The sequence below is a fragment of the Vulpes vulpes genome, chromosome 14 (genome assembly GCF_048418805.1).
Source record: "Vulpes vulpes isolate BD-2025 chromosome 14, VulVul3, whole genome shotgun sequence".
In the NCBI taxonomy this organism is placed as follows: Eukaryota; Metazoa; Chordata; class Mammalia; order Carnivora; family Canidae; genus Vulpes; species Vulpes vulpes.
In genome coordinates this window covers 24662934-24690316 of record NC_132793.1, presented here as the reverse complement: position 1 = coordinate 24690316, position 27383 = coordinate 24662934, and the positions used below count along the sequence as shown (strand labels likewise).

Here is a 27383-nt window from a genome sequence, read left to right as displayed (position 1 = left end):
CAACTTCTCTGTTTCTCCAGTACCTGATAAATAAAATGGGACAATAATAATGCCTACGTCATGCAGTTGTGCTGGCTAAATGAGGTGATAGATCTTAAATGCTCAGCTCACTGTCTTGTGTAGCATGAAGTACTCAATAAAGATTTTCTAGGGGCACCTGGGTGGCTCAGTTGGTTGGGCTGATTCTCCCTCTCCCTGTGCTGCTCCCCTTGCTTGTGCTCTCTTGCTCTCGGTCAAATAATAAATAAAATTAAAAAATATATATTTTTCTATCATTTACTGGGGGGGGGGGTTCAAATACCAACCACATCATTTAATAATGGGGTGACTTTGGGCAAATTATTCAACCTCTCTAAACTTCTGTTTCCTCAGCTGTGATGTGTACCTACTTCATAGGGCTATCATCAGATAATTAATGAAATATTTGTAAGACATCTGACTCGGAGGGAGGGCCCATAGATGTCAGTAGTTATTATTCTTCTTGTTGTTACTATCATTGTTTATTTATTTTATACATATTTATTGGACGCAAATCCTGTGCCTGGCCCTTTACCTATGTTCTTATTGAATCCTCAGAACGGCCTGGTAAAGAGGATAGTGTCTCTCACAGTTGGGAAGACTGAGTCAGAAGGAACACCTTGCCACATGGTTGAATGGGAGAGACTCAATTCTAATCTAGGTTTGTGTGGTGGGCATCACAATGTGTTTTCTTCTCATTACTTCACACTTTTTTTTTAAGATTATTTATTTATTTATTCATGACAGACACACACACACACAGAGAGAGGCAGAGACACAGGCAAAGGGAGAAGCAGGCTCCAAGCAGCCAGGGAGCCTGATGTGGGACTCCATCCCAGGACTCCAGGATCACACCCTGGGCTGAAGGCAGGCACTAAACCGCTGAGCCACCCAGGGATCCCGAGTTTTTAATTTTGATGAAGTTCAGGTATCTATTTTTTTCTTTTGTTGCTTATACTTTTGGTGTCATACCTAAGAAACTGTCACTTATCAAAGGTCACAAAGATTTCCACCTACATTTCCTTCTAAGAGTTTTATAGTTTTAGCTCTTACATTTAGATCTTTGATCCATTTTTAGTCAATTTTTGTACAAGACTTGCATTTCCTGAGACACCTGGGTGGCTCAGTCAGTTAAGCATCCGCCTTTGGCTCAGGTCATGATCCCAGGGCCTGGAATCTTGCCTGGGCAGGGTGTGTGTATGTGTGTGGGAGACTCCCTGCTCAGTGGGAAGTCTGGGTTTCCCTCTCCCTTTGCCCCTCCCCCTCTCTTGTGCACTCTCTCTCAAAATAAATAGAATGTTTAAAAAAAAAAAGACTTGCATTTCCTTGATTCAATTTTTCCTATGTTTATTCTTCTTGATGTTATTGTAAATGGAATTGTTTTGGTTTTTTTTAAAGATTTTATTTATTTATTCATGAGAGACACACACACACAGAGAGGCAGAGACACAGGCAGAGAGAGAAGCAGGCTCCATGCAGGGAGCCTGACATGGGCCTTGATCCCCGGTCTCCAGGATCAGGCCCTGGGCCGAAGGCAGGCGCCAAACCACTGAGCCACCCAGGGATCCCTGGAATTGTTTTTTTTTTAATCTCATTTTCAGATTATTCTCTGCTAATGTATAGAAATACAACTGATTTTTTTTCTGAATATTTATATATTTATTAGAGAGAGAGAGAGAGAGAGAGAGAGAAAGCATGGGAGGAGGCAGAGAGAAGGGGACAGAGAAACTTTAGTGGACTTCTGGAGCCCAATGGAGGGCTTTATCCCAGCACCCTGAGATCAGGACCTAAGCCAAAACCAAGGGTCCTATGCTTAACCAATTGTGCCACCTAGGCGATCTCCTTTTTTTTTTTTTTTTTTAAGATTTTTACTTATTTATTAGAGAGAGAGAGAACAAGCACAGGGGAGGGCCAGAGGAAGAGGGAAAAGCAGACTCCCCACTGAGCAGGGAGCCTGAAAAGGGACTCAATGCCAGGACCCTGGGATCATGACCCCAGCCAAAGGCAGACACTTAACCAACTGAGCCACCTTGGCACCCCTGCCCCCTGCTTTTTTGGAGAGAGAGAGAGAGAGAGAAAGAGCATGAGTGGGGAGAGAGGGGAGGGGCAGAGGGAGAGAGAGAATCCTAAACCTATGTAATCCCCAACAAGCTCTGCATGGGCTAATCGTGAACTAAGCTGAAATCAAGAGTTGAATGCCTAATTGAGCCACCCAGGCACCCCAAATATACAACTGATTTTTGTGTGTTGATCTTGTATCCTGCAACTTTGCCAAATTCGTTTTTAGTTCTAATAGTTTTGTTTAATTTTATTTATTTATTCATGAGAGAGAGGCAGAGACATAGGTATAGGGAGAAGCCGGCTCCATGCAGGAAGCCCCACATGAGACTCAATCACAGAACTCCGGGATCGAGCCCCGAGCTGAAGGTAGACGCTCAACCACTGAGCCACCCAGGCATCCCTCTTTTAGGTTTTTTATGTGGAACATCATGTCATCTGCAAATAGAAATAGTTTTACTTCTTTTTTGATCTGGATGCCTTTTATTTCTTTTTCTCACTTAATTGCCCTGGCTAGAACCTCTGGCTCAATTTCAAATAGTGTGAGAGCAGCCTTCCTTGTTTTGTTCCTGATTCTAGAGGGAAAGCTCAGTCTTTCACCATTAAGTGTGATGTTAGCTGTGAGTTTTTTCATAGATGTTCTTTATCAGATTGAGCAGTTCTTTTCTTTTTTTTTTCAGTTTTTTTTTTAAATTTTTATTTATTTATGATAGTCACAGAGAGAGAGAGAGAGGCAGAGACATAGGCAGAGAGAGAAGCAGGCTCCATGCACCGGGAGCCCGATGTGGGACTCGATCCCTGGTCTCCAGGATTGCGCCCTGGGCCAAAGGCAGGCGCCAAACCGCTGCGCCACCCAGGGATCCCTGAGCAGTTCTTTTCTATTCCTAATTTGCTAAGTGTTTTTATCAGGAAGGGGTGTTGGATGTACTTTACTTGTTTTTTACAGTTAAAAATCAGCAAATCCTCTATTGGATTTGGTATAATTATATGAGACCAAGTCTCAAAATAATTTCTATTATTCATAATTTAAAACCTATTTTAATAGGTTATATTGTAATAGGTTTTATTAACTCAGCTTTTCTTGACTTGAATTTTTTTAAGATATTATTTATTTGAGAGAGAGAGCACAAGCAGTGGGAGCAGCAGGCAGAGGGAGAGGGAGAAGCAGGCTCCCTGCTGAGCAGGGAGCCCGATGCCAGGTTCAATCTGAGGACCCCGGAATCATGACCTCAGCTGAAGGCAGACATCTAACTGACTGAGCCACCCAGGCACCCCTTGACGTGACATTTTTAAGGAAGGTTACAAATAAATATATGGTTGAGTGTCTTTAACCATGTGACCTTGGGCAACTTCTATTCTCTGGGCCTCTGTTTCTTCAACAGTAAGATGAAGATGGTATAGTAATGCTTATTTCTTAGGGCTTTGGTGGTTGGAGATAAGATGAGATTTTATTTTATTTTTTAAAGATTTATTTATTTATTCATGAGACAGAGAGAGGGGCAGAGACACTCTGGCAGTTTTGTTCAGAGGGAGGCTGGCTGCAGGAGCCCAATGCAGGACCTGATCCTGGATCCTGAGATCATGACCTGAGCTGAAGGCAGCCACCCAACCGCTAAGCCACCAAGGCGTCCCAAGATGAGATTTTATATGCGAAAGTACTTGGCAAGCAAATAAAAACTGTATGCTTCTGTTGCTGTTTTTACCAGAGAAATTTTTAAAATTGCAATATAACATATTTAGTAAAGTACATAAGGTATATAAGGGGGAGTGACCTCAATTATGGAGACAGGTAAATTTGTATACACCCACATGAATACCACTAGATCTTGGTATAGAACCTGTCCAGCACCCCATAAAGATCATTCTGCTTGCTCTATACCACCCCTGAAGATAACCACCATTCTTTTTTTTAATGTTTATTTATTTAAGTAATCTCTACACCCCACATGGGGCTCAAACTCACAACTCCGAGATCAAGAGTCACATGTTCTTCCAACTGAGCCAGTAAGCACCCTGGTAACCACTATTCTAACACCTATCACCACAGATTAGTTTTGCCTGTTTTTGAACTCTGTGTAAATGGAATTATACAGGCTTGTTTTTTATTCTTTCACTCAGCATAGTATCTGCAAATCATCCAAGTTGTTGCATGTAATGATAGGTCATTATTTTCACATAATTTTTAATGCTAGTCAGTCATGGCTTGAAAAGGCTGCGTGTTTGCCCCAGAGAACAGAAAAATGAAGTCTAGGGAAACTCAAGTCTTTCCTGTGTTGAATCAGCCCACCATATAAATTTCTACCACAGCAATTCGGTTCTCAGCCAGGATGGCAGCTACCTTGCCCTTGTATCACTACTTCCTATCTCACACTCCAGACAGACATCACAAATAGATCTCAGCACATTTTTCAGGGAGTCCTGATGCAGCCTCAAAATTCTTCTCAGTCCAGCAGTCTGAATAGCCTACGCCAGTTAATTGGGGTTGGTACTCAAGATTAAATCTAAATGTTCTGTTATCATATCCTAAGATGTTTTTCTGAGCTCCCAACATTATGACATGAAGGATTCTGCTGTCATCCTCATTTTATCCCAGAACAGTATAAGACTGGTGGTGGTAAGGCCTATAGTGTCTCCTGTTCATATATTCTTTGAGTCATGTCTCAAACCTAGCAAATCCTTTGCTACTTGTATGTCTGATTACAGCATGACTTAAATAAGAGGGGAGGAGGTAGATTGCTTAGATGTGGAGGAGTTGCTATACCCATTAGGTGGCTTGATTGAAGCCTCCTTATTTATATTTTTCATTTTGGTAAAAACATTGCAATACCTCAGTTACAAAACAAGCACAAGTGTGACTTATGTTGCACGTCTTGACAGTTCTGGCATGTCTGTCACATTTGAAAAAAATTTCTTCCAACCTGGAAAGTTGGATGAAATAAACTCTCCCATTCTCTGGATATGGTTTCCTGTATATATAGGCTGGGATTGTTGCTGATTACAATAAGAACAACATCTGTAGATAAAAAAACATGCCTCTGATTTATTTGAAACTCTGTTCTCAAGCAACTTCACATATTTGGAAGGTCCAGGAGGGAATAAAAAAGGACTTTGAGAAACTTTATTTTTCATCGTTGGAGAGTACTTCAGACCCTCACTCAGAAATGGTTTACTCTTTGCTTTCATACAAGGCTAAGTGACAAGTAACAAGGCTTCCAAATAAAAGATTGGAAGCAGGAAATTAGAATGGTGGCCTTGGGCCAAGTATTGGCTACTAGAGGCTGCCTCAGTGCTAATGGATGGAGAAGTGATTCCTGACACCAAAGGACAAGGGAAAACAATAAAATGTGGCCCCACAACTACAGGGGTCTGCAAAATGCAGGGGCAAAAGTTCTTCAATGCTTCTACTACTTTTGAAAGTTTCTGGGCCTCCTCCTGGTTTAATTATTATGGTGTATGATGATGACCAAGAATAAGGAATAAATTTTTGAGCACCTATAGTGCTAGGCCATGCTCAGTAAGCACTTTATCTGTCTCGGGTAAGCTTGGAGGTGGTCTTGTTATTATCATCTCCAGTTACAGTTTCCGACAGGGAGACAGACAGAGTAGGGAAAGTAACTTGGCCAAGTAATTCATCAAGCTGTGTTTTGAACCCTCGCAATCTAACTCTAGTGCCAAGGCACTACTACTTCTACGTTTCGAAGAACCTGATAGGCGAATAAAGAGTAGAAAGGCATTCTACGTAGAGGGAACAAAATATGCAAAGACTAGTCAGTAAAACTAATCAGTCCTGAGTTCCTGAGTCTTGGTTACTCACCTACAAAATAGGAACAGTATTATAGGCTTATAGGTTCATAGGCTTGTGAGAATTAGATGGGATAATGCGTGTAAAGCACGTTGCACAGTGCGTGGATCACATAAAGTGCATAACGATAATTTATGTTTTTAAAAATACTGTTATTTCTCTGCCTCCGTTACCTCTACAGAACGGGTTCCACGGAGACTACATTTCCCAGAATGCCACCTTGCCCTTTGACTCTAGCTAGACTAAAAAGACGCGCCACTGAGCGCCTCAAGCCGGAAGACTATAGTCTCCCGGCGTGCAGTGCGCTTCCTTCCATTAGATTTGAGGCACGGTCGGCGCGTTGCCCTCCGGGAGTTGTAGTCAGCGGCGTGTTGCTCTGACGCCGGCCGGGCCGGGCGTGGGGGCCTGTGGGAGGTGGCGCGGCCGGGCCCAGCTGCGGGGCGGAGGCGGCGGAGAGGCCTTGCGGCGGCTGGGAGCGGCGGGACCCGGAGCGGGCGCTGGAGCCAAGCCGAGCCGAGCCGGAGCGGGCGGCGCAGGCCGGCGCGGCGAGCAGCAACCATGTCGGTGTTCGGGAAACTGTTCGGGGCAGGAGGGGGTAAGGCCGGCAAGGGCGGTCCGACCCCTCAAGATGCCATCCAGCGGCTGCGGGACACGGAGGAGATGCTAAGTAAAAAACAGGAATTCCTGGAGACCAAGATCGAGCAGGAGCTGACCGCTGCCAAGAAGTACGGCACCAAAAACAAGCGCGGTGAGTCGGCCCAGTCCCCTCAGACTCTCCTCAGGCTCCCCTCGGGCTCCCCAGGGCCCGCACTCCACCTCCGTCAGCCACACCCAGGGGTCTGCCCCGACCCTGGAACTCTCCCCGGTCAGACTCCCCTCGAGGCCTTTCTGGACTCCTCCCCGTCTAGCTTTCTTGAGTATCTTCCGGGGCCTCGGACTCCTCCACCATCAGACTCATTCCTGCCTTCTCCCCTGTGCTCTGCCAGGCGCCTTCCGACCCTGGTTTCACTGCTTCCCCTGTTCTCCCCGTAGTCCGTTCCCTTCCGCCTTCCCCTCTCTCAGGCCTGCCCTCACCCACCTTCGGGAAACTGCCGTCCTTTTCTTATTGGCTCATTTCTGCCCCCATCCTAACTCGTGTGTCCTTCCGTGTCCTACCCCTGCTTTCTCCTGACCCATCTGTGGAGCCCAGGAGCTGCCCCAGCCCTGTCCCCATCCTCCTGACTGAGAATTCTCCTTGAGAAGCCTTCTTGAGAGAAAAGGGGACTGGGGGAGAGGAGACCCCAGTTTACTGTCTGTTTACTTGCTGAGTGAACTTGAACAAGTTACTTTCCCTTTGAGCCCCCCGCCCCGCGTCCATCAGTAAGTGCCTTCCAGATCTGTGATTCACTGCTTGTTGCCTCATGACTAGGTCTTATCAGAGTTTCTGGGAGCATAAGCCTTCACGGGTGACTCACTGCTTCCCCATCCCTCTGAACCAGAAATAGGGACTCCATCCCTCCATTGGCAGCGACTCCTTCCCAGTTCCCACTGCTGGGGGTCAGGGTAGGGAGAGTGAACCTTGAGGCGTGCTTAATATACTTCCTGTTGCTGTATGGCTTTCTGGGCAAATTCTGTGTATTTTACTTAGAGTGAATGTGACAATGCTTTAGTAACTGTAAGGCAGTTTGGAAATATTTGCTCTTTTTGTTGTTATGGCAATATAAGAGTGACAGCGCCTCCCCTCACAAAGGTGAGAGGGGTTGAGGAGCTGCACAAACAAGTATTTAAGTTCCTGCTAGTCATTAGCCACGTGACCTTGAGCTGGTTATTTTACCTCTCTAAAAGGAGGATCTTGCATTTACAGTGCCCAGCACCTAGTAGAGGCTAAATAGATATTTTCTTCATTCTAACAGAAGAGCAAAGTAGCTCATCCTGAGGATGCTTCTTTGATAATAGTCAACAAATACTCTGGACATTTTTTTTTTTTTTTTTTTTGAGTGCTTGCTGCATAGTGACAGGATGGGCAAAGCATAGCTTCCACCCTAATGAGAGAGAAGACAGAAACAGGAAAATAGATGAAGAAAATATTGTCTGGTGGTGGGTGCTTAAAAAAAGATGATCTGGTAGGGAATGATAGAGTGGGCGAAGGGGTGCCACTTAGAGTGGTCAGGGACGGCCTCTTTAAAAAAAAAGTCAAATTTGAACTGACCCTTGAGAAGGAACCAGCTCTGTAAAAATCTAGAGGAGGAGCCTTCCATGCAAGGGAAAACAGCATAGGAAAAGGCCCGGAGGTTGGCCTGTTTTAAGAAACAGAAGACCTCTGTGTCTGGAATGTAGCAATTGAAGGGGAGAGTGGTAGGAAATAGGAGAGTAGGGAGTAGACCTTGGACTTCTTGGTAGAGTTTGGATTTTATTTCAAGTGGGTAGAAAGATGTTGGAGGGTGTTATCCAGGAGTGTGTCCTTATCATTGATAGAGCTTTATTTTTAATTTTTATTTTTTTTTAAAGATCTTATTTATTTATTCATGAGAGACAGAGAGAGAGGCAGAGACATAGGCAGAGGGAGAAGCAGGCTCCCTGTGGGGAGCTCAATGCAAGACTCAACAGAGGGAGAAGCAGCCTTCCTGTGAGGAGCCAACATGGGACTTGATCCCAGGACCCCAGGATCACGACCTGAGCCAAAGGCAGACACTCAACCACTGAGCCACCCAGGCACCCCATTGATAGAGCTTTAAAAACACCATCTGGCTGCTCTGTGGGAAGTAGACAGGTGTGGGATGGGAGTGGGAGCAAGGAGACATGAGGTAGTTGCCGTCATCCGTTTGTGGCCTGGACTCCAGTTATAGATAGCCCTGGAAATAGAAAGTAGGGTTAGATTTTGCTGCCTCTGCTTTTTTTCTCTGATGACTCTCCCTCTGTCAGGGTCCTCTATTGTTCATTAGAGTCATTGTTTTTACCAGTCTGCATTTTGGAATGCTTTGCCCATTGCAATGTGGTGGAGGAGGAGGTTATCACTTAACCTCATCTCCCTTCTGAGAGGGCAATTCTTCTGAGGTCTGTTGGTCTGGAGCTTTTTGCAGTTTAGAGGTGATTGGATTTGCTTTCAAGAGGCTTGGAGAGAGGGTACCAGCAGACTGTGGAGGACCAATCTCAGTTGTAATAATTTTGCTGAAAGCAGTCCATCTTCTTGAGTTTGCCTGGGAGGAGCTACTATATATTTGCCCTCCCTTCTTTTTAGCATCTCCCTGGGGATAGGTCTTACCTGCTTATTGGGATAGTGCTGTGAGGTATTAACACCACCACATACCATTCACTTAGTCACTTATTGACATGCTACTATGGCAGGATCTGAACAATCAGATGAAAATACTATGTGCCTGCCTTCCAGGAACTCAGGATTGGTAGTGGGTGTGTTTTTGTTGTAGTTTTTGTGTTTATGTGTGTGTGTGAGAGAGAAGGAGGAAACGGAGGAGTAGGAGTGGGGGGAGGGGAACATACCAGTCAGTGCTGAAATGAGCATACTTTGGTCTGAGGCTGCAATAAGAGGAGGTTTCTGTCTGAGAGTGAAAGGGCAAGGGACGCTTCACAGAGGAGGGAGGTGTGAAATGGGTCAGCAAGGAGTTTGGGGAGCAGTGAGAGTTGGGCGGGGGGGTGAGACAGCAGAGAAATAATGCTGTGGAGTGGCATATAGCCTCAGACCCCAACCTGGAGATGCTGAGGAGCCACTGGCTGTCTTGAAGGAGAAGAGACAGATCAGTGTGGATTTCCAAAGAACACACCAGTAGCAGCATAAAAGGAAGTATAGACCAATCAGGAAGGGGCTGGAGGCAGGAATCCATTAAAACATAAGGATAGGGATCCCTGGGTGGCTCAGCGGTTTAGTGCCACCTTCAGCCCAGGGCGCGATCCTGGAGTCCTGGGATCAAGTCCCACATCAGGCTTCCTGACTGGAGCCTGCTTCTCCCTCTGCCTGTGTCTCTGCCTCTCTCTCTCTCTCTCTCTCTCTCTCTCTCTCTTTCTCTCTCTTTCTGTGTCTTTCATGAATAAATAAATAAAATCTTAAAAAAAAAACAACAACAACATAAGGATAGAATCTCATAGACATGATTTGAGCCATAGATTTATCACTTACTAGCTGATGCCTTGGACTGGTTACTGTACCTTATATTCCTCCTCCATGAATAGGGGTGCTAGTATCTAATCTTATTGGATTAAATTGTGTTATATATGCAAAGCTCTTAGCACAGTGCCTGCCATATGGTAAGTGATCAATAAATGCTTGCCATTATCATTATTATAAGGAGACTTGTAATTATTCAGGTGGGAACAAAGGGCCTAGTAGAAGCATGGAAAACTAGATGAGAAGTAATACATATCAGATCTTTCTTTCTTTCTTTCTTTCTTTCTTTCTTTCTTTTTTTTTAAGATTTTATTTATTTATTCATGATAGACACAGAGAGAGAGAGAGAGAGAGAGAGAGAGGCAGAGACACAGGCAGAGGGAGAAGCAGGCTCCATGCAGGGAGCCTGACATGGGACTCGATCCTGGGTCTCCAGGATTACGCCCTGGGCCGAAGGCAGGAGCTAAACCACTGAGCCACCCAGGGATCCCATGTCAGACTTTTCTGAAGAAGAATCAAAAGAAGCTTGGTGATTTATGGGAATTGTGGGTAGGATGAAGGAGGGAGGAGTTGAGGAAAATTCCCAAGTTGGACAACTGGGTGGATGGTGATGCCATTAACCAAGCTGAGAAACACAGATGAGAAGCAATGCTTCATAACTATGTAGTCCTTTGAGATTTGTAAAACTTCTTTTTTTCATGAGTCTCACAGCATCCACTGAGACTGTAAGCTCCTTGAGGCAGGATGTGATGGTCATGTTCATCACTGTGTCCCCTAGCATAGTGCCTGACATGGTTAATGTTCGGTAAGTATTTATTAAATGAATGGAAACTGTCATTTAAGTATATTCTGTTATTCCCATTGCACAGAGAAAAAAAGTGAGGCTCCAGAGAGGATGTAACTTGACTCAGAGACCAGTTCTTCTGGTGGCTATGGGCATCTTGTGTTCTGTGTACTCCCATGATGGGTGAAGCCATCATCATTACCCTTGTCATCACTTAGCTCATTAAACATACACTTGTGCAAGGTGTGGTGCTAAGTGGGGGGTGGGAGGGAGAAGTGAGATAGAACCACGCCCTGCCCTCTTGCCCTGCCACGCCATGCCCTTATTGTGTACACATTGTAAAGATGATAAATTGTCCTTTAAAACAGGTCTCTGAAGCTCAAGTAGATTATTTGCAGTGTGCAAGTGTGTTCCAGGAGATGGTTTTTGTTAGGGCCCTGGAGCAAAATTTGGATTGCATATTTTTTCCAAATCCCTTTTCCTTTCCTTTAGTCATGTATTAATTCTTTTTTTTTTTTTTTAATTTTATTTATCTATTCATGAGAGACACAGGGAGGCAGAAACACAGGCAGAGGGAGAAGCAGGCTTCATGAAGGAAGCCCCATGTGGGACTCGATCCCAGGACCCCAGGATTATGCCCTGAGCCAAAAGCAGATGCCTAACTGCTGAGCTACCCAGGCGTCCGAGTTATTCTTAAGCATGTCCCATTCTTGAGCATGTAGCAGGCTCTTAAACTGTGTCCCAGGCCTCATGCTCAGTGCTGGAAACACAGAGAAACCAGACATGGCCCCTGCCATTTAAGGGACTTAAGTACCGTCACTGTCCTTTTCTATAAAGTAGAAATAATATTCATCTCACATTACTATGGTGAGGATTAGCTAAGAGAATATATATGAGAAAGTATGATGATGCATTGTGGATGTGGAAGTATACTTTTCAGGACGCCTGGGTGGCTCAGCCATTGAGCATCTGCCTTTGGCTCAGATTGTGATCCTGGAGTCTCAGGATTGAGTCCCGCATCAGGCTTCTCGCAGGGAGCCTGCTTTTCCCTCTGCTTATGTCTCTGCCTCTCTCTCTGTGTGTCTCTCATGAATAAGTAAATAAAATCTTAAAAAAAGAAAAAAGTAGGGATCCCTGGGTGGCGCAGCGGTTTGGCGCCTGCCTTTGGCCCAGGGCGCGATCCTGGAGACCCGGGATCGAATCCCACATCAGGCTCCCGGTGCATGGAGCCTGCTTCTCCCTCTGCCTGTGTCTCTGCCTCTCTCTCTCTCTCTCTGTATGACTATCATAAATAAATAAATAAATAAAATTAAAAAAAAAAAAGAAAAAAGTATACTTTTCTTACCTTTTCTGATAAAGTTATTGCTGCTCAGATTTCTTTGGTTTGATTGTCAAAATGGAAGAGCTGTTTCACTGAAAATTGGATGGAAATCAGTCTAGGTGAACTGACAAAAATCACTCAAACTTAGGTCTTTTTTGGTACCTTTCTATAGTGCCCTGTTAGTGTTTTCCCTAAGATAGATGATCAAATATCAAATATTTTTTTCTCCTTAAAGTGTTATAACAAGTTATGAAATATCTACCCTAAGGAGTTCAGATTTCCCTTTTTTCCTGTTTTAATAAAGATGAAAACAGTTTGTAGAAAGGATCATATTTTAATTTAACAAGAGAACTGTATGAGATTGGGAAATGGGTATGAGACTGGATATCTCAAACACCCTACATTGATATATTTCTGTTGGATTTATGGATGCGAATCAGTTCATTTACAGGTTAATTTAGATTCAGTGGAAAATGGATGATGGATGAAGAGAGCCTATGTGCTCACAGGAAATACATCTTCATTAAATCCTGTTCATTGCTGGAGCCAGGGTGGCTCTCTCATGTTTATTTTATTTTATTTTTTTTAAAACAACTTTATTTTTTTTTTATTTATTTATGATAGTCACAGAGAGAGAGAGAGAGAGGCAGAGACATAGGCAGAGGGAGAAGCAGGCTCCATGCACCAGGAGCCCGACGTGGGATTCGATCCCGGGTCTCCAGGATTGTGCCCTGGGCCAAAGGCAGGCGCTAAACCGCTGCGCCACCCAGGGATCCCACTCTCTCATGTATAGTAAAATTACTTTGATATGTTAGCATGTGGGAAGACATGTTAATAAATTACATTTATAGTGAATGTGGCCTTTTGGTTCTCTAGACTCAGGGTATCAGGTTGAAAACTACAACATCTTGTGGTGCCTGGGTGGCTCAGTCAGTTAAGTGGCTGCCTTTGGCTCAGGTCATGATCCCAGATCCTGGGGCTCTGGAATCCTGGGATTGAGCCCCATCAGGCTCCCTGCTCAGCAGGGAATCTGCTTCTCCCCCTGCTCATATTCTCTGTCTCTCTCTCTCTTTTTCCAATAAATAAATAAAATCTTAAAAAAAAAAAAAAAAGATAAGTACAGTATCTTAATGGTACATGTGTCAGCAGGATCTTCTCTTCCAGAGGCCCTGGGATGGAAAACCCAAAACCTACCCTGGGAACTGAGCAGTGGGAATTTCCCTTGGTGATGCTTAAGTTTCTTGATTGAAGAAATGGTTGGCCAGATTGGGTTTGGTTTATTTCTTCAGACAGATGGAGTGTCAGAGAGACCTCATGTGTTGGCTGTCCAAACATGCTGGTGCCTTTGATTCAAATGACAGAATCTTTTTTGCCCTATTTGGCAGGGATATTAAAGATTTTTAAGTGCCTGCTAGTAGGTTTGTGGTAAGTTTTTAAGATTTATTTATTCATGAGAGACACCTAGAGAGAGGCAGAGACACAGGCAGAGGGAGAAGCAGGCTCCTTGCAGGGAGCCTGATGTGGGACTCCATCCCAGTACCCTGGGATCACGCCCTGAGCTGAATGAAGGCAGACGCTCAGCCATTGAGCCACCTGGGAGTCCCATCAAGATAGATTTTATTTGGAAGCTGAGTGAAATATGAGGACCTTTGAGCCTGGACTATTTTGCTCAGGTAAATTTAATGTTGTCCCTGGTTAGGTTTACATGTAAAGAGCGAGGTTTTCAAAAACAACCTGTAAAGATATGTGCGAGCCTTACATCCCTGAGGCCGAAAGCTAGGACCTGATTTGTTTTCAGTGGTCCAAAGCCCTGAAGTGGAACCAAGGCCAGCTGGGAGAAGGGAAGCCCTTGGGGGTCTTGAATTCCTTTGGGTAGGAAAGGCTTATGAAAACTTGATTTTTTTGCCCAGAATTGTTTTGTGCTGTGCCATTTTCTTTAAAAGAGTGAGAGAGGATATTCAAAAACAACTTTAGATTGGTCATTTTGAGGGTAGATAGTTATATTTAGAAGGAAAATTTGAACTTAGCAACAGGAAACAAGAAGAGACCTAGTTGGATAGAATACTGGCCTGTTTTTAAGGTGTTTGACTCAAGCCAGCAGATGTTTATTGAGTTCGTTCTAGGAGGAAAGCATCATGATGGTTTAGGCAAAAGATTTCTCAGTTTGAATGCTTACTTCACTCATCAGCAGTACCTTGACAGTTACTTATCCTTTCTGAGTTTCAATGTCCTCATCTATAAAAAAGGAACAAATAGTACTTTCTGGGGTTCTTGTGAGGATGTGGAATAAGTTGATATATGTAAAATACCTACCACAGTGCCTGGAACATAGGAGAGATGTAAATGTGTCCTTGATTTCCCAGGTATAGTTTTAATGCACAATAAGGGATATAAAGATGGATGAGATACCACTTTCTTCCTACAAGGACTAACAGTTCAGCAAGGAAGACTCATACATGTATGTATAAGTAACTGATAAAAGGCAAACCATGGTAAATGTACAAATGAAGTATTAGAGGAAAATACAGCAGGAATAGATTAATTCATCTCTGAGGATTGGCAGGTTCATTTCACCCAGCCACCCATCTAATGCCCAAGTTCCTTTTGCAGTATTCCTGGCAAGCGATTAACCTCTGATTGAACCTCTTTGCTGACAGGATTTGTATTAGGTGTTCTATCCTCCCTTACTACAGCATGGTCTGTCTTTGGGTGGCTCTGACTATAAAATCACCTTTCTCCTTTGGAATGGAAATCTTTCTTCCTGAAGTTGGTAGCTCTGTAGGGAAGCAGTTTGAGCTAGTGGAAAGAATGCAGGGTCTGGAGTTAGAAGGCTTGGGGCAGATCCTGGCTCTGTCAGTAGAGGATTGTGAAAAGTATTTCTTCTATTGGGAAAACTAATTGCTAATGCTGTCTTTTGGGGCCAAAGAGAACAGGCCTAATCCTTCTTCAGCAGGACAGATCAGGAAGACGGTACTTAATGTTTCAAGCCTGTACTTTTCTAGGATAGATCGCTGTACCATTGACTGTTGCCAGGTATTTCTGTTCTTTCCTTGCTACCCTCCTCTGAACGTGCTTCTTTTTATCAGTGTTGCCTTTAAGTTGTGGAGTGGGCAAAGCTGAATCCCTGAATATTCCAGCCAAGATCTGAGCAGCATAGCTGAGAATATGCAGGGCTAGTCATTTGTCTAGGAATTAATTTGGTTCTATGTACTGAATGGCCCTGACGATTCCCATATCCCTGAGACAGTTTTGTGGGTTTGTTTGTTTTTTTAAGAGATTTTGCTTTCCAGTGGCCTTTCATTAATAATGGAATAAGCATCTGGTAAATACTAAAATTTGGCCCTTAAGGAGCCTTAGCTGAAGGATTCAATGATTTAAGTTCTTAGCAAAAGCATCTAGCTGGCTGGATTTTCCCATCGCTGATATTTCCAGTTCTACCTTCTCGCTCTTCTTCCATACAGGGCAAAGCTGGCTAGAGGGCTTATTTGAGGAATGCAGGAGAACTATACATCTTTCTGGTCATGGGTGTGTAGGTCAAAAGGTTAATTATATGGTATAGTGGAAAAGGTGATGGGCTTAGAGTCAGAAGACCTGCACTCATATTCTACCTCTGCTACTTGCTGGCTTTGTGATTTGCAGCAATTCTTCTATCTCTGAGCACTAGCTTCTTCAGCTGCAAAAACAGTGCATAGTATTTATTTTACAACTTGCTACTCAAAGTGCTGTCTATGAGAACATGTGGGAAAGTGTTAGAAAAACAGATTATCAAGCCCTACCAGCCCTAAGAAGCAGAACCTGTATATTTATGAGATCCTCAGGTAGTTTGTATGCACAGTAAAGTTTGAGAGACACCTCTCTATAGTTATTGTGGGGATTAAATGAGAATAGTGGGCATTTTCATATGCCAATGCCAATATTCATTCCTGGACTTTCAGGGATGCTGTCTTGGTCAGTTTGCTCACTTCTTTGGCTGCTCAGAGACTGAACTTTTATCCAGCTCCATCTATTTTCAGATACCTTTAGTTACCTCCAAACCCAGTGAGGTCACAGAATGCGATGGTTCAGTAGAATTTTCCTCCCCTCCTTTTGAAAAACTTGAAGCACTTGTCCTGCTGATGAGGTAATGGCCTTCTTCATGAAAGAAGTCAGTCTTCTGGGTAATTGACAAGTATTCAGGCTAGCTGTCAGTCATGAGGATCCACTGATTGTTTGGCACCAGCAACCCTGGTGATGTTAGGGACAGTTCCTATTCTTAGTAAGCACCACTGCCTAGTGGGGGGACCAATTAGTAAAGAAAGTGTTTTTACCCAGTGGGGCTTGTGCAGAGTACCATAAGAATGGGTGACAAGAAATTAACTCCACCTGGGGACTGGAGGGTGGCTAGGAAATGAATTTTTTGAAGTCTTACTTTTTTTTTTTTTTTTTTTTAAACCATAAATGACTTTTCAGTGAGGTCTGATAAGTTGGTTTAATGGCTTTATGGCTGTTTCCTGTTCTGTTTATATGGAATTGGTACTGTTCTAATCCACCAGTTTTCTGGATTAGGAGGGACAGATGTTTTCTGAGAGCCTGTTCTGTGTTAGGACCCATCTGAGATGCCATGTGGATTTCCAGGCAGTGAAAAGGACACAGCCTGGCCCAGTGGATCCTATAGTTAAAAAGATCTGAGCCTCTTTCAGAGAATAAAAGTTATCACAACTACATAACCCATACATTTTTTTCACTGGAGTTTTACAGCCATCCTAAGTGTTCCTCTTAGGAACTAATGGATAAAGTAAAAGAAAATTCAAGGAGCTTCTCAGCCAGGAGAAAGGGAGTTATACGGGATGATGAAGTATGGATGATGAAAGAGGATCAGTGTAGGGAATTCTAACATCAACTTGCCCTGTTTGATTCCATAAAATAACATTTTTCTGGGTTTAGAGTGATAATGAATCAAACACCAGGTTACTCAAAGTGGTACGCCTGGGACTTGATACAACCTGCTTAGGGTAGTTTCCTCCCATTGAATAATCAGGGCAGTTGAGTTTGCTCAGAGTTCTCAAGTCCCAAAGTCCAGACATTCGCCCAATCCATGTTTCCTGCTCAACTGTGGGGCTTGTCCAATGATCCTGCTCTCAGAAGGCCCATACTCTTGGTAGGGGGTATAAACCTAGGACAGGAATAATTAAAGTGCAAAACTGGCTGTAAGTGCCATCCACAGGAATACTCTACATGGAGTGTAGTGAAGATTTGAAGAAAGGAGTTCTCCAGCTGAGGGTTGAGATGACAATGTGATCTTTTGTGTCAGTCCTTAAAGGAGTAGGTAGCTGGAGGGTAGAGTAGCATGGGTAGAATGGGGTGGGGGTTGAATATAGTCACTCATGTTTGGTATATGACACCATCTCAGATCTAGAGTTACAACTGGAAGTTGCAGAAGAACTTCTGCTTTTGGGACATCTGGGTGGCTCAGCTGTTGAGCGTCTGCCTTTGGCTCAGGTCGTGATCCCAGAGTTCCAGGATCACGTCCTGCATCAGGCTCCTTGCATGGAGCCTGCTTCTCCCTCTGCCTGTGTCTGTGCCTCTCTCTGTCTCTCATAAATAAATAAATAAATAAAATCTTAAAAAAAAAAAAAAGAACTTATGTTTTCATCTAACTGTGTTGAGTATAGAGTAGTATATTTGAAAAAAGGAAACTAAGGCTTTTGAAATGGATTTGGATTGAATATTGTCTACTATTTAGGGACCTTGATGTTGAGATCTCAAATCTTTTTGGTCTTAGTGCTACATAGATAAACATTTGCATTTCACTTCAGCTGGCCCATTTTATTTTATTTATTTTTTAGGGGGAGGGGATGGAGAGCAGGGTGATGGGATAGTGGATAGGATGGTGGATAGGCACAGAAGGAGAGGAGAGAGAGAATCCCAAGCAGGCTCCATGTTCAGATGGTCTATTTTAAAAGAAGGTAGCTAAAAGTCATCCAGATTAGAAAAAAAGTAGTAAAACTGTCACTATTTGTACATGACTTGATACTATATATTGAAAACTCTGCCAAAAAACTCTCAGAGCTAATAAATTTAGTAGATTGTGGGATACAAAATGAACACACAAAAATATGTTGCATTTCTATTCACAAAAGGAGCTATCAGAAAACAAGGAAACAGTCCCCTAAAAATTGCATCAAAAAAGAATAAAATAGCCCCAGTCATTTAGCTGCCAGCTGGAACTCAGCAGCCTCCCCTTTGAGCCTGCTTGGTTCCCAATGCTCCGCCACCCCCTCCTTTCCCCACCCATTCTCCTGCTGACCTTTTCCACCAAAGAGAAGGAATCATATCATATTTCTGGCTATCCAGAACCTCCATTCTTGTGACCCCCTTGTTGATGCAAGTAAGGGTGATACTCTGCTTCCTGCTGGCACTGGGATTATATATATGAGAATTCAACAGAGAAATAGTAGGAAGACCCTTACTCCTATCCAAGGGATTGCTGATGATTACAATAAAAACTAATGAAGGCATTTAAGAAGAAATTTGCCTGCAATGGTACTGTAATTGAGCATCCATAATATAGAGAAGTAATTCAGCTACAGGGTGACCAGTGCAAGAGTATATACTAGTTCCTTCCCCGTAGAGATTGGCCTGGCTAAAGATGACCAGCTGAAGGATCATGGTTTTAAGTGCTTTTGGCTCACTGAAGCATAAATTAGGATTTCCTTGCAATGAGTAGAATTTCCCTTCTGTCATTTGTCACAAGTTTAAAAACGTCATAGCTTGTATAAGGTAACTTTGGGATCTGCTTTTAATTTGAACTAGTGTAACTCCTTTGTGCAATAAACTGAAAAGAGCCAGAAGCATCTGGGTGGCTTGGTCAGTTGAGTGTGTGACTTTGGGTTTTGGCTCAGGTCATGATCTCAGGGTTGTGAAAGTAAGCCCCATGTCGGGCTCTGCATTCAGTGCTCAGTGAGGAGTCTGGTTGAGATTCTTTCCATCTCCTTCTGCCCCTCCTTCACTCTTGTTCCCCCTTTTTAAAATCAATGAATAAATCTTGAAAAAAAAAAAAAAACAAACTGAAGAGTGCCCCCCCCCCCCCCCAAGAATAAAATACCTAGGAATAAATTTCACTAAGGAGGTGAAAGACCTGTACCCTGAAAACTATAATACATTAGTGAAAAACACTGAAGAAGATAGAAATAAATAGGAAGATATTCCTGCTCATAGATGGGAAGAATTAATATCGTGCAAATGTCTATACTACCCAAAACAGTCTACAGATTCAATATAGTGGTATTTTTCACAGAACTAGAACAAATACAGAATTATTAGGAACCACTAAAAAGGAATGCCTGGGTGGCTCAGCGTTTGAGCGTCTGCCTTTGGCTCAGGGCGTGATCCTGGATTCCTGGGATTGAGTCCCACATCGGGCTCCTTGCATGGAGCCTGGTTCTCCTCCCTCTGCCTGTGTCTCTGCCTCTTTTCCTGTGTCTCTCATGAATAAATAAATAAAATCTTTAAAAAAAAAAAAAAGGAACCACGAAAGACTTGAATAATCAGAGAAATCTTGAGAAAGAGCAAAGCCAGAGGCATTACACTTCCTGATTTAAAACTATACCACAAAGCTATAGTGATAAAAAAAAAAAACCGTGTGGTATTGGCACAAAAACACATGGATCAGTGGAACAGAACAGAGAGCCCACAAATAAACTCACACATTTGTCAATTTATGACAAAAGAGGCATGAATATACAATGGAGAAGAGACAGTATCTTCAATAAATAGTGTTGGGAAAACTGGACAGCTACACCATATACAAAAAACTGGACCTGTTTACACCATATACAAAATTAACTCAAAGAATTAAAGGCTTGAATGTGAGATTTGAAACCATAAAACCTGGAAGAGAACTAGGTGGTAAGCTCTAAGGTCCTTGAGATCGGTCTTAGTTATGTTTCTTGGGATCTGACTCCAAAGGCAAGGACAAGAAAAGCAAAAATAAATGAGGCTGCATCAAACTAAAATAAAACACTTTTTCATAGCGAAGGAAGCCATACACAAAATGAAAGGCAACCTACTGAATGGGAGAAGATGTTTGTGAATCATGTATCTGATAAAGAGTTAACTCAAAGTATATTAAAAAACTCATACAATTTATTAACAAACAAACAAACAAACAAACAAAAAACCCTGTCTGATTAAAAGCTGGACTTTTTTTTTAGACATTTTTCCAAAGAAGGTATTTAGATAGCAGTAGGCTCATGAAAAGATGCTCAACATAACGGAACCACAGTGAGGTATCACCTCACACATGTAATAATGACTATTATAGGGTGCACCTGGGTGGCTCAGTGGTTGAGTGTCTGCCTGTGGCTCACGTGGTGATCCCGGGGTCCTGGGATTAAGTCCCACATTGGGCTCCCTGCGAGGAGCCTGCTTCTCCCTTTAGCTGTGTCTCTGCCTTGCCTTGTTCTCTCTGTGTTTTCATAAATAAGTAAAATCTTTTTAAAAAATGGCTATTATCAAAAAGACAAGAAATAACAATTGTTGGTAAGAATGTGAAGAAAAGGGAGCCCTATGCACTATTGGTGGGAATGGTAAAATTGGTAAAAACACTTTGGGAAAACGGTATGGAAATTCCTCAAAAGATTAAATGCAGAACTACCACATCCAGCAGTTCCACTTCTGGGTATCTATATGATGAAAACAAAAACACTAATTTGAAAAGATATATGCACCCCCATATTAATGCAGCATTACTTACAATAACTAAGATGTGGAAACAACCTAAGTATCCATCAATAGATGAATGGATTAAGAAAAAAATAGATGAATGGACTAAAGATGTGTATTTGCATGTGTGTGTACACATGCACACGCGTGGAATACTACTCAGTCATTAAAAAAAGAATGAAATCTTGCCATACATAACATCATTGATGAACATTGAGGGTATTCTGCTAAGTGAAATAAGTCAGAGAAAGACATTCTGCATGATTTTACCTATAAATGGAATACAAAAAAAAAAAAACAAAACCCAAAACCCCAGACTTATAGATAGAACGGAGTGGTGGTTGTCAGAGGGAAGGGGGTTTGATGGGAATAACAGTGAAATAGCTTAGGGGATCAAGAGGTACAAACTTTAAGTTATAAAATAAGTCATGGGGAAGGATGCCTGGGTGGCTTAGCGGTTGAGTGCATCTGCCTTCAGCTCCAGGCGTGACCCTGAAGTCCCGGGATCGAGTCCCACATCGGGCTCCCTGCACGGAGCCTGCTTCTCCCTCTGCCTCTGTTTCTGTCTCTCTCTCTGTGTGTCTCTCATAAATAGATAAATAAAATCTTAAAAAAAAAAGTCATGGGGATAAAATGTGCAGCATAGGGAATATAGTCAGTAATACCGTACTAACTTATGACAGAAACTAGGTTATGGTAGCGATCAGTTTGCAATGTATATAAATGTCGCCATGTAGACAAATGTTAAATTACTATGCTGTATACATGAAATTAATATTGTATGGTTATACTTCAATTTAAAAGATGAAAGTAGGGGTGCAAAAAAAAAAGAAAGTAGGGGTGCCTGGGTGGCTCAGTCCTTTAAGCATATGCCTTCTGCCTATGCTCAAGCCCCACATCAGGCTCCCTGCTCAGCAGAGGAGTCTGCTTCTCCCTCTCCCTCTGTCCCTGCTTATGTGTGCTCTCTCTCTCATTCAGTCTATCAAATAAATAAATAAAATCTTTAAAAAAATAAAAGTTGAAAGTAGCTAGAACCTTTGCTTTATTCACAAGCCCATTTGATTAACATATGTTAACTTGACCTGTGTGCCTGTCCTAGTTTATTGGGTAAATACAAATGAAGATAGGCCATTGCCTCTGAGATGGTTACAATCTAGCTAGAGTGACAAACAAGTAATCGGATATAGACAGGGTACAGTGTGATCTGTTCTAGAAACTTCAGAATACAGGATATGCAGTGGAGGGAACTGAAACTGTGTGTGTGTGTGTGTGTGTGTGTGTGTGTGTGTTGATAGAATCTATATTTTATTAAATAGTTATTTTGGAGGATATCAGATTGCTAGGAAGGAACTCAAAATGTATAAGTGCTTAAAACTGAATTACTAGAAAAAGTATTTGAGAAAGTAAACCCTGGAATATGGAAATATATGCAATGCTTTTATTTATTTATTTATTTATTTATTTATTTATTTATTTATTTATTTTTTAATGCAATGCTTTTATTTTATTTTATTTTATTTTTATATGCAGTGCTTTTAAAAAGCACTTTGACTCGATCCTCTTTGTGGGGACATAAGAATGGATAAATGTTTAGCTTAGCTTAGTCATAAAAGAATTAGTTTTAGAATACTAAATTTAAAGTACAGCTTTTTAAAAAAAAAAATTTATTCATGAGAGACACAGAGAGAGAGGCAGAGACACAGGCAGAGGGAGAAGCAGGCTCCATGAAGGGAACCCAGTGCAGGACTCGATCCCCGGACCCTGGGATCACACCCCAAGTCGAAGGCAGACGCTCAACCGCTGAGCCACCCACGCATCCCTAATAAATAAATAAAATCTTAAAAAAACTGGTAGTTGTAAAAGCAAAAATTAGACTTGTACATGTGTGTAGCCTGGCTGCTATTCTCTGCAGAAGTTTGAAAAGGAGTTGGTACTCAACAAAGCCATCTGAAAGACTTCTCATTAGGGTAAGGAGTTCGACACAGTTCAGCTCTGTGTCCCCAGAGTTCTTTAGATTTTGAAACATTGACTTACAAGGGTGACATTTAGAACTAAAATAATTGCTAGTTTCTTAATTTTCCATCAAGTAGATGAGTTGCTTTCACCTCTCCAGAGCATTTTCTCCCTTTAGAACCTTGTGGAAGGTCAGTGAATGGTTGCAGATTGCTTGGCAAGTCTGGAGTTAGAAGATTTGGGTATTGAGTTGTAATAGGCTCTGGTGGCCTTCTGTGGCCATGTCCAAGGAAGGAGTTAGTATCAGCCTGGCATTCAGTTTGTTGCTTTTAGCAGACAGCCTTTCTCATGTTTAGATTTTATTATTTTTCAAAAATATTTTGTTCATTTATTTGAGAGAGAGAGAGAGAGAGAGATCACATGAGGGGGGAAGGGCAGAGAGAGAAGCAGACTCCCCACTGAGCAGGGAACATGATAAGGGACTCAATCCCAGAACCCTGGGATCATGACCTGGCAGAAGGCAGTCACTTAACCAACTGAGCCACCCAGGCACTTCATTTTAGAGGTAATTTTGAAAGTGTAAAGGGCAGAGCAATATAGAAACACCTTTCTTAAATTATTTTCATTATTCTAGAAAAGTTGTATTTCAAAGTAAAATAAAATTATTTTCAGGAGAAAAATCTTCAGAAAATGAAAACATTGCCCCATCTTTGGGAAATGCCACGCATTTTACAAATTTGATCATGTTTGATTTTTTTTTCCCAATAATCCATGCATTAAGTGGTATTATACCCCACACTGCCATTAGAGATGAGAAAGCTGACATTCAGATTACAAAGTCACTGGTCCAAACCAGAAGCCTTCAGGGATCCCGAGGTGGGCTGTATCACAGTGGATTTGGGTATTTTTGGTGTCCCATAGGGCCAGGACTCCATAGCCTTCAGTGTTCATAACTTATAAATGGACAAAGTATTGTCAAAATATTGTCATTAGTAGGCATGGAGCTTACTTCTCTCTCCTCCTGTGTCTCTGCCTCTCTCTCTCTATCATAAATCAATAAATAAATCTTTAAAAAAATATTTTATTTATTCATGAGAGACACAGAGAGAGAGAGGCAGAGACACAGGCAGAGGGAGAAGCAGGTTCCACGCAGGGAGCCCGATGCGGGACTCGATCCCGGGACTCCAGGATCATGCCCTGGGCCAAAGGCAGGCGCCAAGCCACTGAGCCACCCAGGAATCCCCCAGGTTGTGAATTTTAACACAATTTTGCAGATTGGGATAGGGCTTAAAAAACTAGGGCTCAAAGGAATTAAGTGGTTTCCCTAGAGACTGAGTCAAGGCTAGAACCCAAGTCTAGAGCTTTCTTACTACACCATGCACTGTTCTAGCTTCCTGTTATTAATGCTCAATTTCAGATTCCCTTGCCAGCTTTAGCAAGGCAATGTGTCAATAATGGATGTGGGTCAGGTTGAGGAGGAGGACAAAGTTGGGGGTCCTCAGAGTGACTGGATTATGTTATCCATAATGGGACTAGTGCCAGAGAGAAAATTAAGAGGAGACTGTTCATATGTGTCTGGAATGGTTTGAGAGCCTTTGTTCACTGTATTCATTCATTCGCAGTCTGCTACAGCATTAGCATTGTGCATTTCCCAGTCTGGTTTCTACTTCTTTTGCCACAATAAACTCAGTTTCTCAGTGGTCTGCAAAGCAGTGTTTCTAACCTTGAAACTATTGTTGTTTTTTTTGGGGGGGGGGGCTGTCCTGTGCATTGCAGGATGTTTAGTAGCATCCTTGACTTCTACCTGATAGATGTGCATAGCATTCCCCCTCCAATTGTGACAACCAGAAATGTGTCTAAACACTGCTAAAAATGTCCTCTGGGGGACGGAAGTTCCTAGGGTTGAGAACCAGCTCTACGGCTGGTCAAGCTGTCTAGGTAGAGTTCTGGAGCTCCAGAGACTGGCCTAAGGGTCAGCTGTTTTTATTTTTTAATTTTTAAAAAGATTTTATTTATATATTCATGAGAAACACAGAGAGGCAGAGACATAGAGAAGCAGGTTTTCTACAGGGAGCCCATGCAAGACTATCCCAGAACACCCAGATCACGCCCTGAGCCGAAGGCGAAGGCGGATGCTCAACCACTGAGCCACCCAGGTGCCCCAGGGTCAGTTGTTTTAAAGAGCCGAGCTGAGAGGACCCCTTAAAGTACTTTTAACTCTACCCTTTTGTTGCTTTGCTGAGGCCACCAAGGTCTAGAAATAGCTCAAGGCCTTCTGGCTCTGCTTTCTGAGAGTCTGACTTGGACTGGGACCTTTTTCTCAGTCCTTCCTACTCAGGACTCTTACACCAATGCAGAGTTTTTCAGTTTTTAGGTTGGAGAATGCTTTTCTGGACCCAGAGGTTTTCAGTCTTCAGGTAGGAGGACGCTTTTCTAATTCCAGAAAAAATAAGGGGTTGTCCTATGATAATGCATAGTTGTTAGGACCCTTTAATTGAGAAGATACATAATTACCTTCAATCAGTATTTATTAAATACCCACTATGTGTGTCTCCATCCTAGGAATGTCTTACATGAATGGTAGTAGGTGGTCAAGTGACAGTTGATTTTGTTATTGTGTGATATGTTCACCATTTAGTGCACAGGCAATGCTGGGTGGGCACATTTCACAGTGTTGTGGTAGCTATGAACCCTATGGGCTCACAACCCATAGGTTGGAAACTGGTTAGTTATACCATGAGATTTGGGAGAACCGCAGGCCTGAAACTCCGGGCTTTTCTTGAAACCATGAACACCCTTTATACTCAACATAGAAATCTCCACAGTCTGTGGAAATGAAAAGCCAATAGGCTACCCAGAGTCCTCAGTGCAGCTCTCCAACAGCTATACACTAGGGCATTTGTGATAAAAGAAGGCATTTGGCTGGAAACAAGCTTTAAATTCTTAGCATTAGTTGGTAAATGGTGCATGGGTCTAAGGGGAGTTTAAAATAATGGTCCTGAACTTGAGAATATGTGTTTCCAAAGCCTCTCATCTCAAAGCACTCAGCTTCTCTGACAAGAAATATTACTCTTATTTCAGAGGTAAGAGGCAGAGAGGCGAGGCCACACAAATGGTCCCTGAAAGAGAGCCAGCTACTCTCAGGTTTAGGAGCTGGGCCTCTGGTTGGCATCCCAGACTGAGGCTGTTTGTTTCTGTTAGATGATGGTGGGAAAAGGAAAAAAGTTGTTAGATTAAGTTCTGCCCAATTTGGCCAACATTTTGAGTGCCCACCATGAGACTCCATGTGAAGGGGCAGTATAGAATACAGATGAATAGGATTTGGGATGGAGGAAGGGGGTAGGGGCATTTGAGGCTGAGGGAATTGTGGAGCCAGAGTACCGCACATATGTATGTGAGAAGGGAGGTAGGATTATGGGAGGGTGGTGTGAGGAGCAGTGGTGTCTCAGGCAGAGTGACAGTTGGAAAAAGATAAGACTGCAGCCTCCCTGAGGAAGCCCTGGACACTAAGCTGAGAAATCTGTGTTAAGTTGAATTTAATGAGGCACATAACTGAATGAACGCTGTCTCTTGAGTAGCTTATGGGGACCAGCAGCCATCTTCCTGCAGCACCCTAGTGAATTTACCCATTGGTAGGCTTTATACCCATTATTACCTGAGGAAATGAAGTGGGTAGAGGAGTTGTGCCCTTATAAGGGAGAATTCATGGGTCAGTATCCTTTCTCTGGTTACTTCTTCCTGATTCCCCTTCTGCTTTACTGAAGCCTGGAACATCCTGGGCAGCTGGATAGAGACAGAAAGGTAACTTCTCCACTTGAGAGTATCTCAGTTATATGCTTAAGGTAGGCAGGCAGATCTTCCCTACTTAAACTAGCTTGACCCAGCCTCATTTATTAATCAGGTCCTTGGCTGCATTGTGTTGTGCATTTCACTCCCAACTCCTGGCTGGCTGGCTCAATTAGTTGTAATCTTTGAGATTATTCTTCTTTTCAGTTTATCTTTGATCTGAGAAAGGGAGATGGGGAAGGTTACTTCCCTTGGCTGATGACAAGGACCTCTATTTCTGAGGCTGTACATTTCAAGTTCAGCCTGGTCTCTGTCTGCTATCTTACTCACAAAAATCTGAGAACTCACTTTTTTATTCCCTGCCTCTTTCCTGAGCTCGCAGCCTCCTGTTTGCTTTCCTGTTTCCTAGGTGCTCCTTTCATCACCCAGGATGGCCAAGCAGAGCCCTAGGACCTTGGGACACCCCAGTTCTAGTTCTGATTCTTTCGACTAGTATCTTTGGGCAAGTGCCTTCCCCTACTCTGGGCCTTTGTTTTTCCAACAATAAAATTAGAAGGATGGATTAAATGAATGCTAAGATTTCTTCCTGTTCTAACATTGCCTGAGTCAACAAGTGCCATATTACAGTAACTCTCCAGAGAACCAGATGTTGCTCTAAGCAGTTTTGTTGAATAAAAGGATGGAGCAGGTTAGCTTCATTTTGTCTGTTAGCAGCTTGGGTACAGCTCTGCTCATTGTAAAAGCTGAAAGCAGCCATAGACTGTTTTGTAAGATGTGATGGACATTTTTTTATTGTGATTTCCTGGTTCAGAGGCCAGAGCCGAATAATGGTTTTTAGCTGCTGCCATGAGCCTGGATC

General features: G+C 42.8%; 1 protein-coding gene and 1 pseudogene across 1 annotated transcript in view; both read left to right on the top strand.

The window, feature by feature from the left end:
• The first annotated feature begins 6277 nt into the window (after positions 1-6277).
• The window catches only part of CHMP4B (charged multivesicular body protein 4B), a 54121-nt gene continuing 33015 nt past the window's right edge, over positions 6278-27383 (top strand). The window contains exon 1 of the mRNA XM_026009875.2: positions 6278-6626. Within this exon, the coding sequence (XP_025865660.1) occupies positions 6437-6626 (190 nt within the window). The 5' untranslated portion in view covers positions 6278-6436. The remainder of the gene's footprint in view (positions 6627-27383) is intronic.
• LOC112928132 (eukaryotic translation initiation factor 1 pseudogene) lies at positions 10727-18763 on the top strand (annotated as a pseudogene).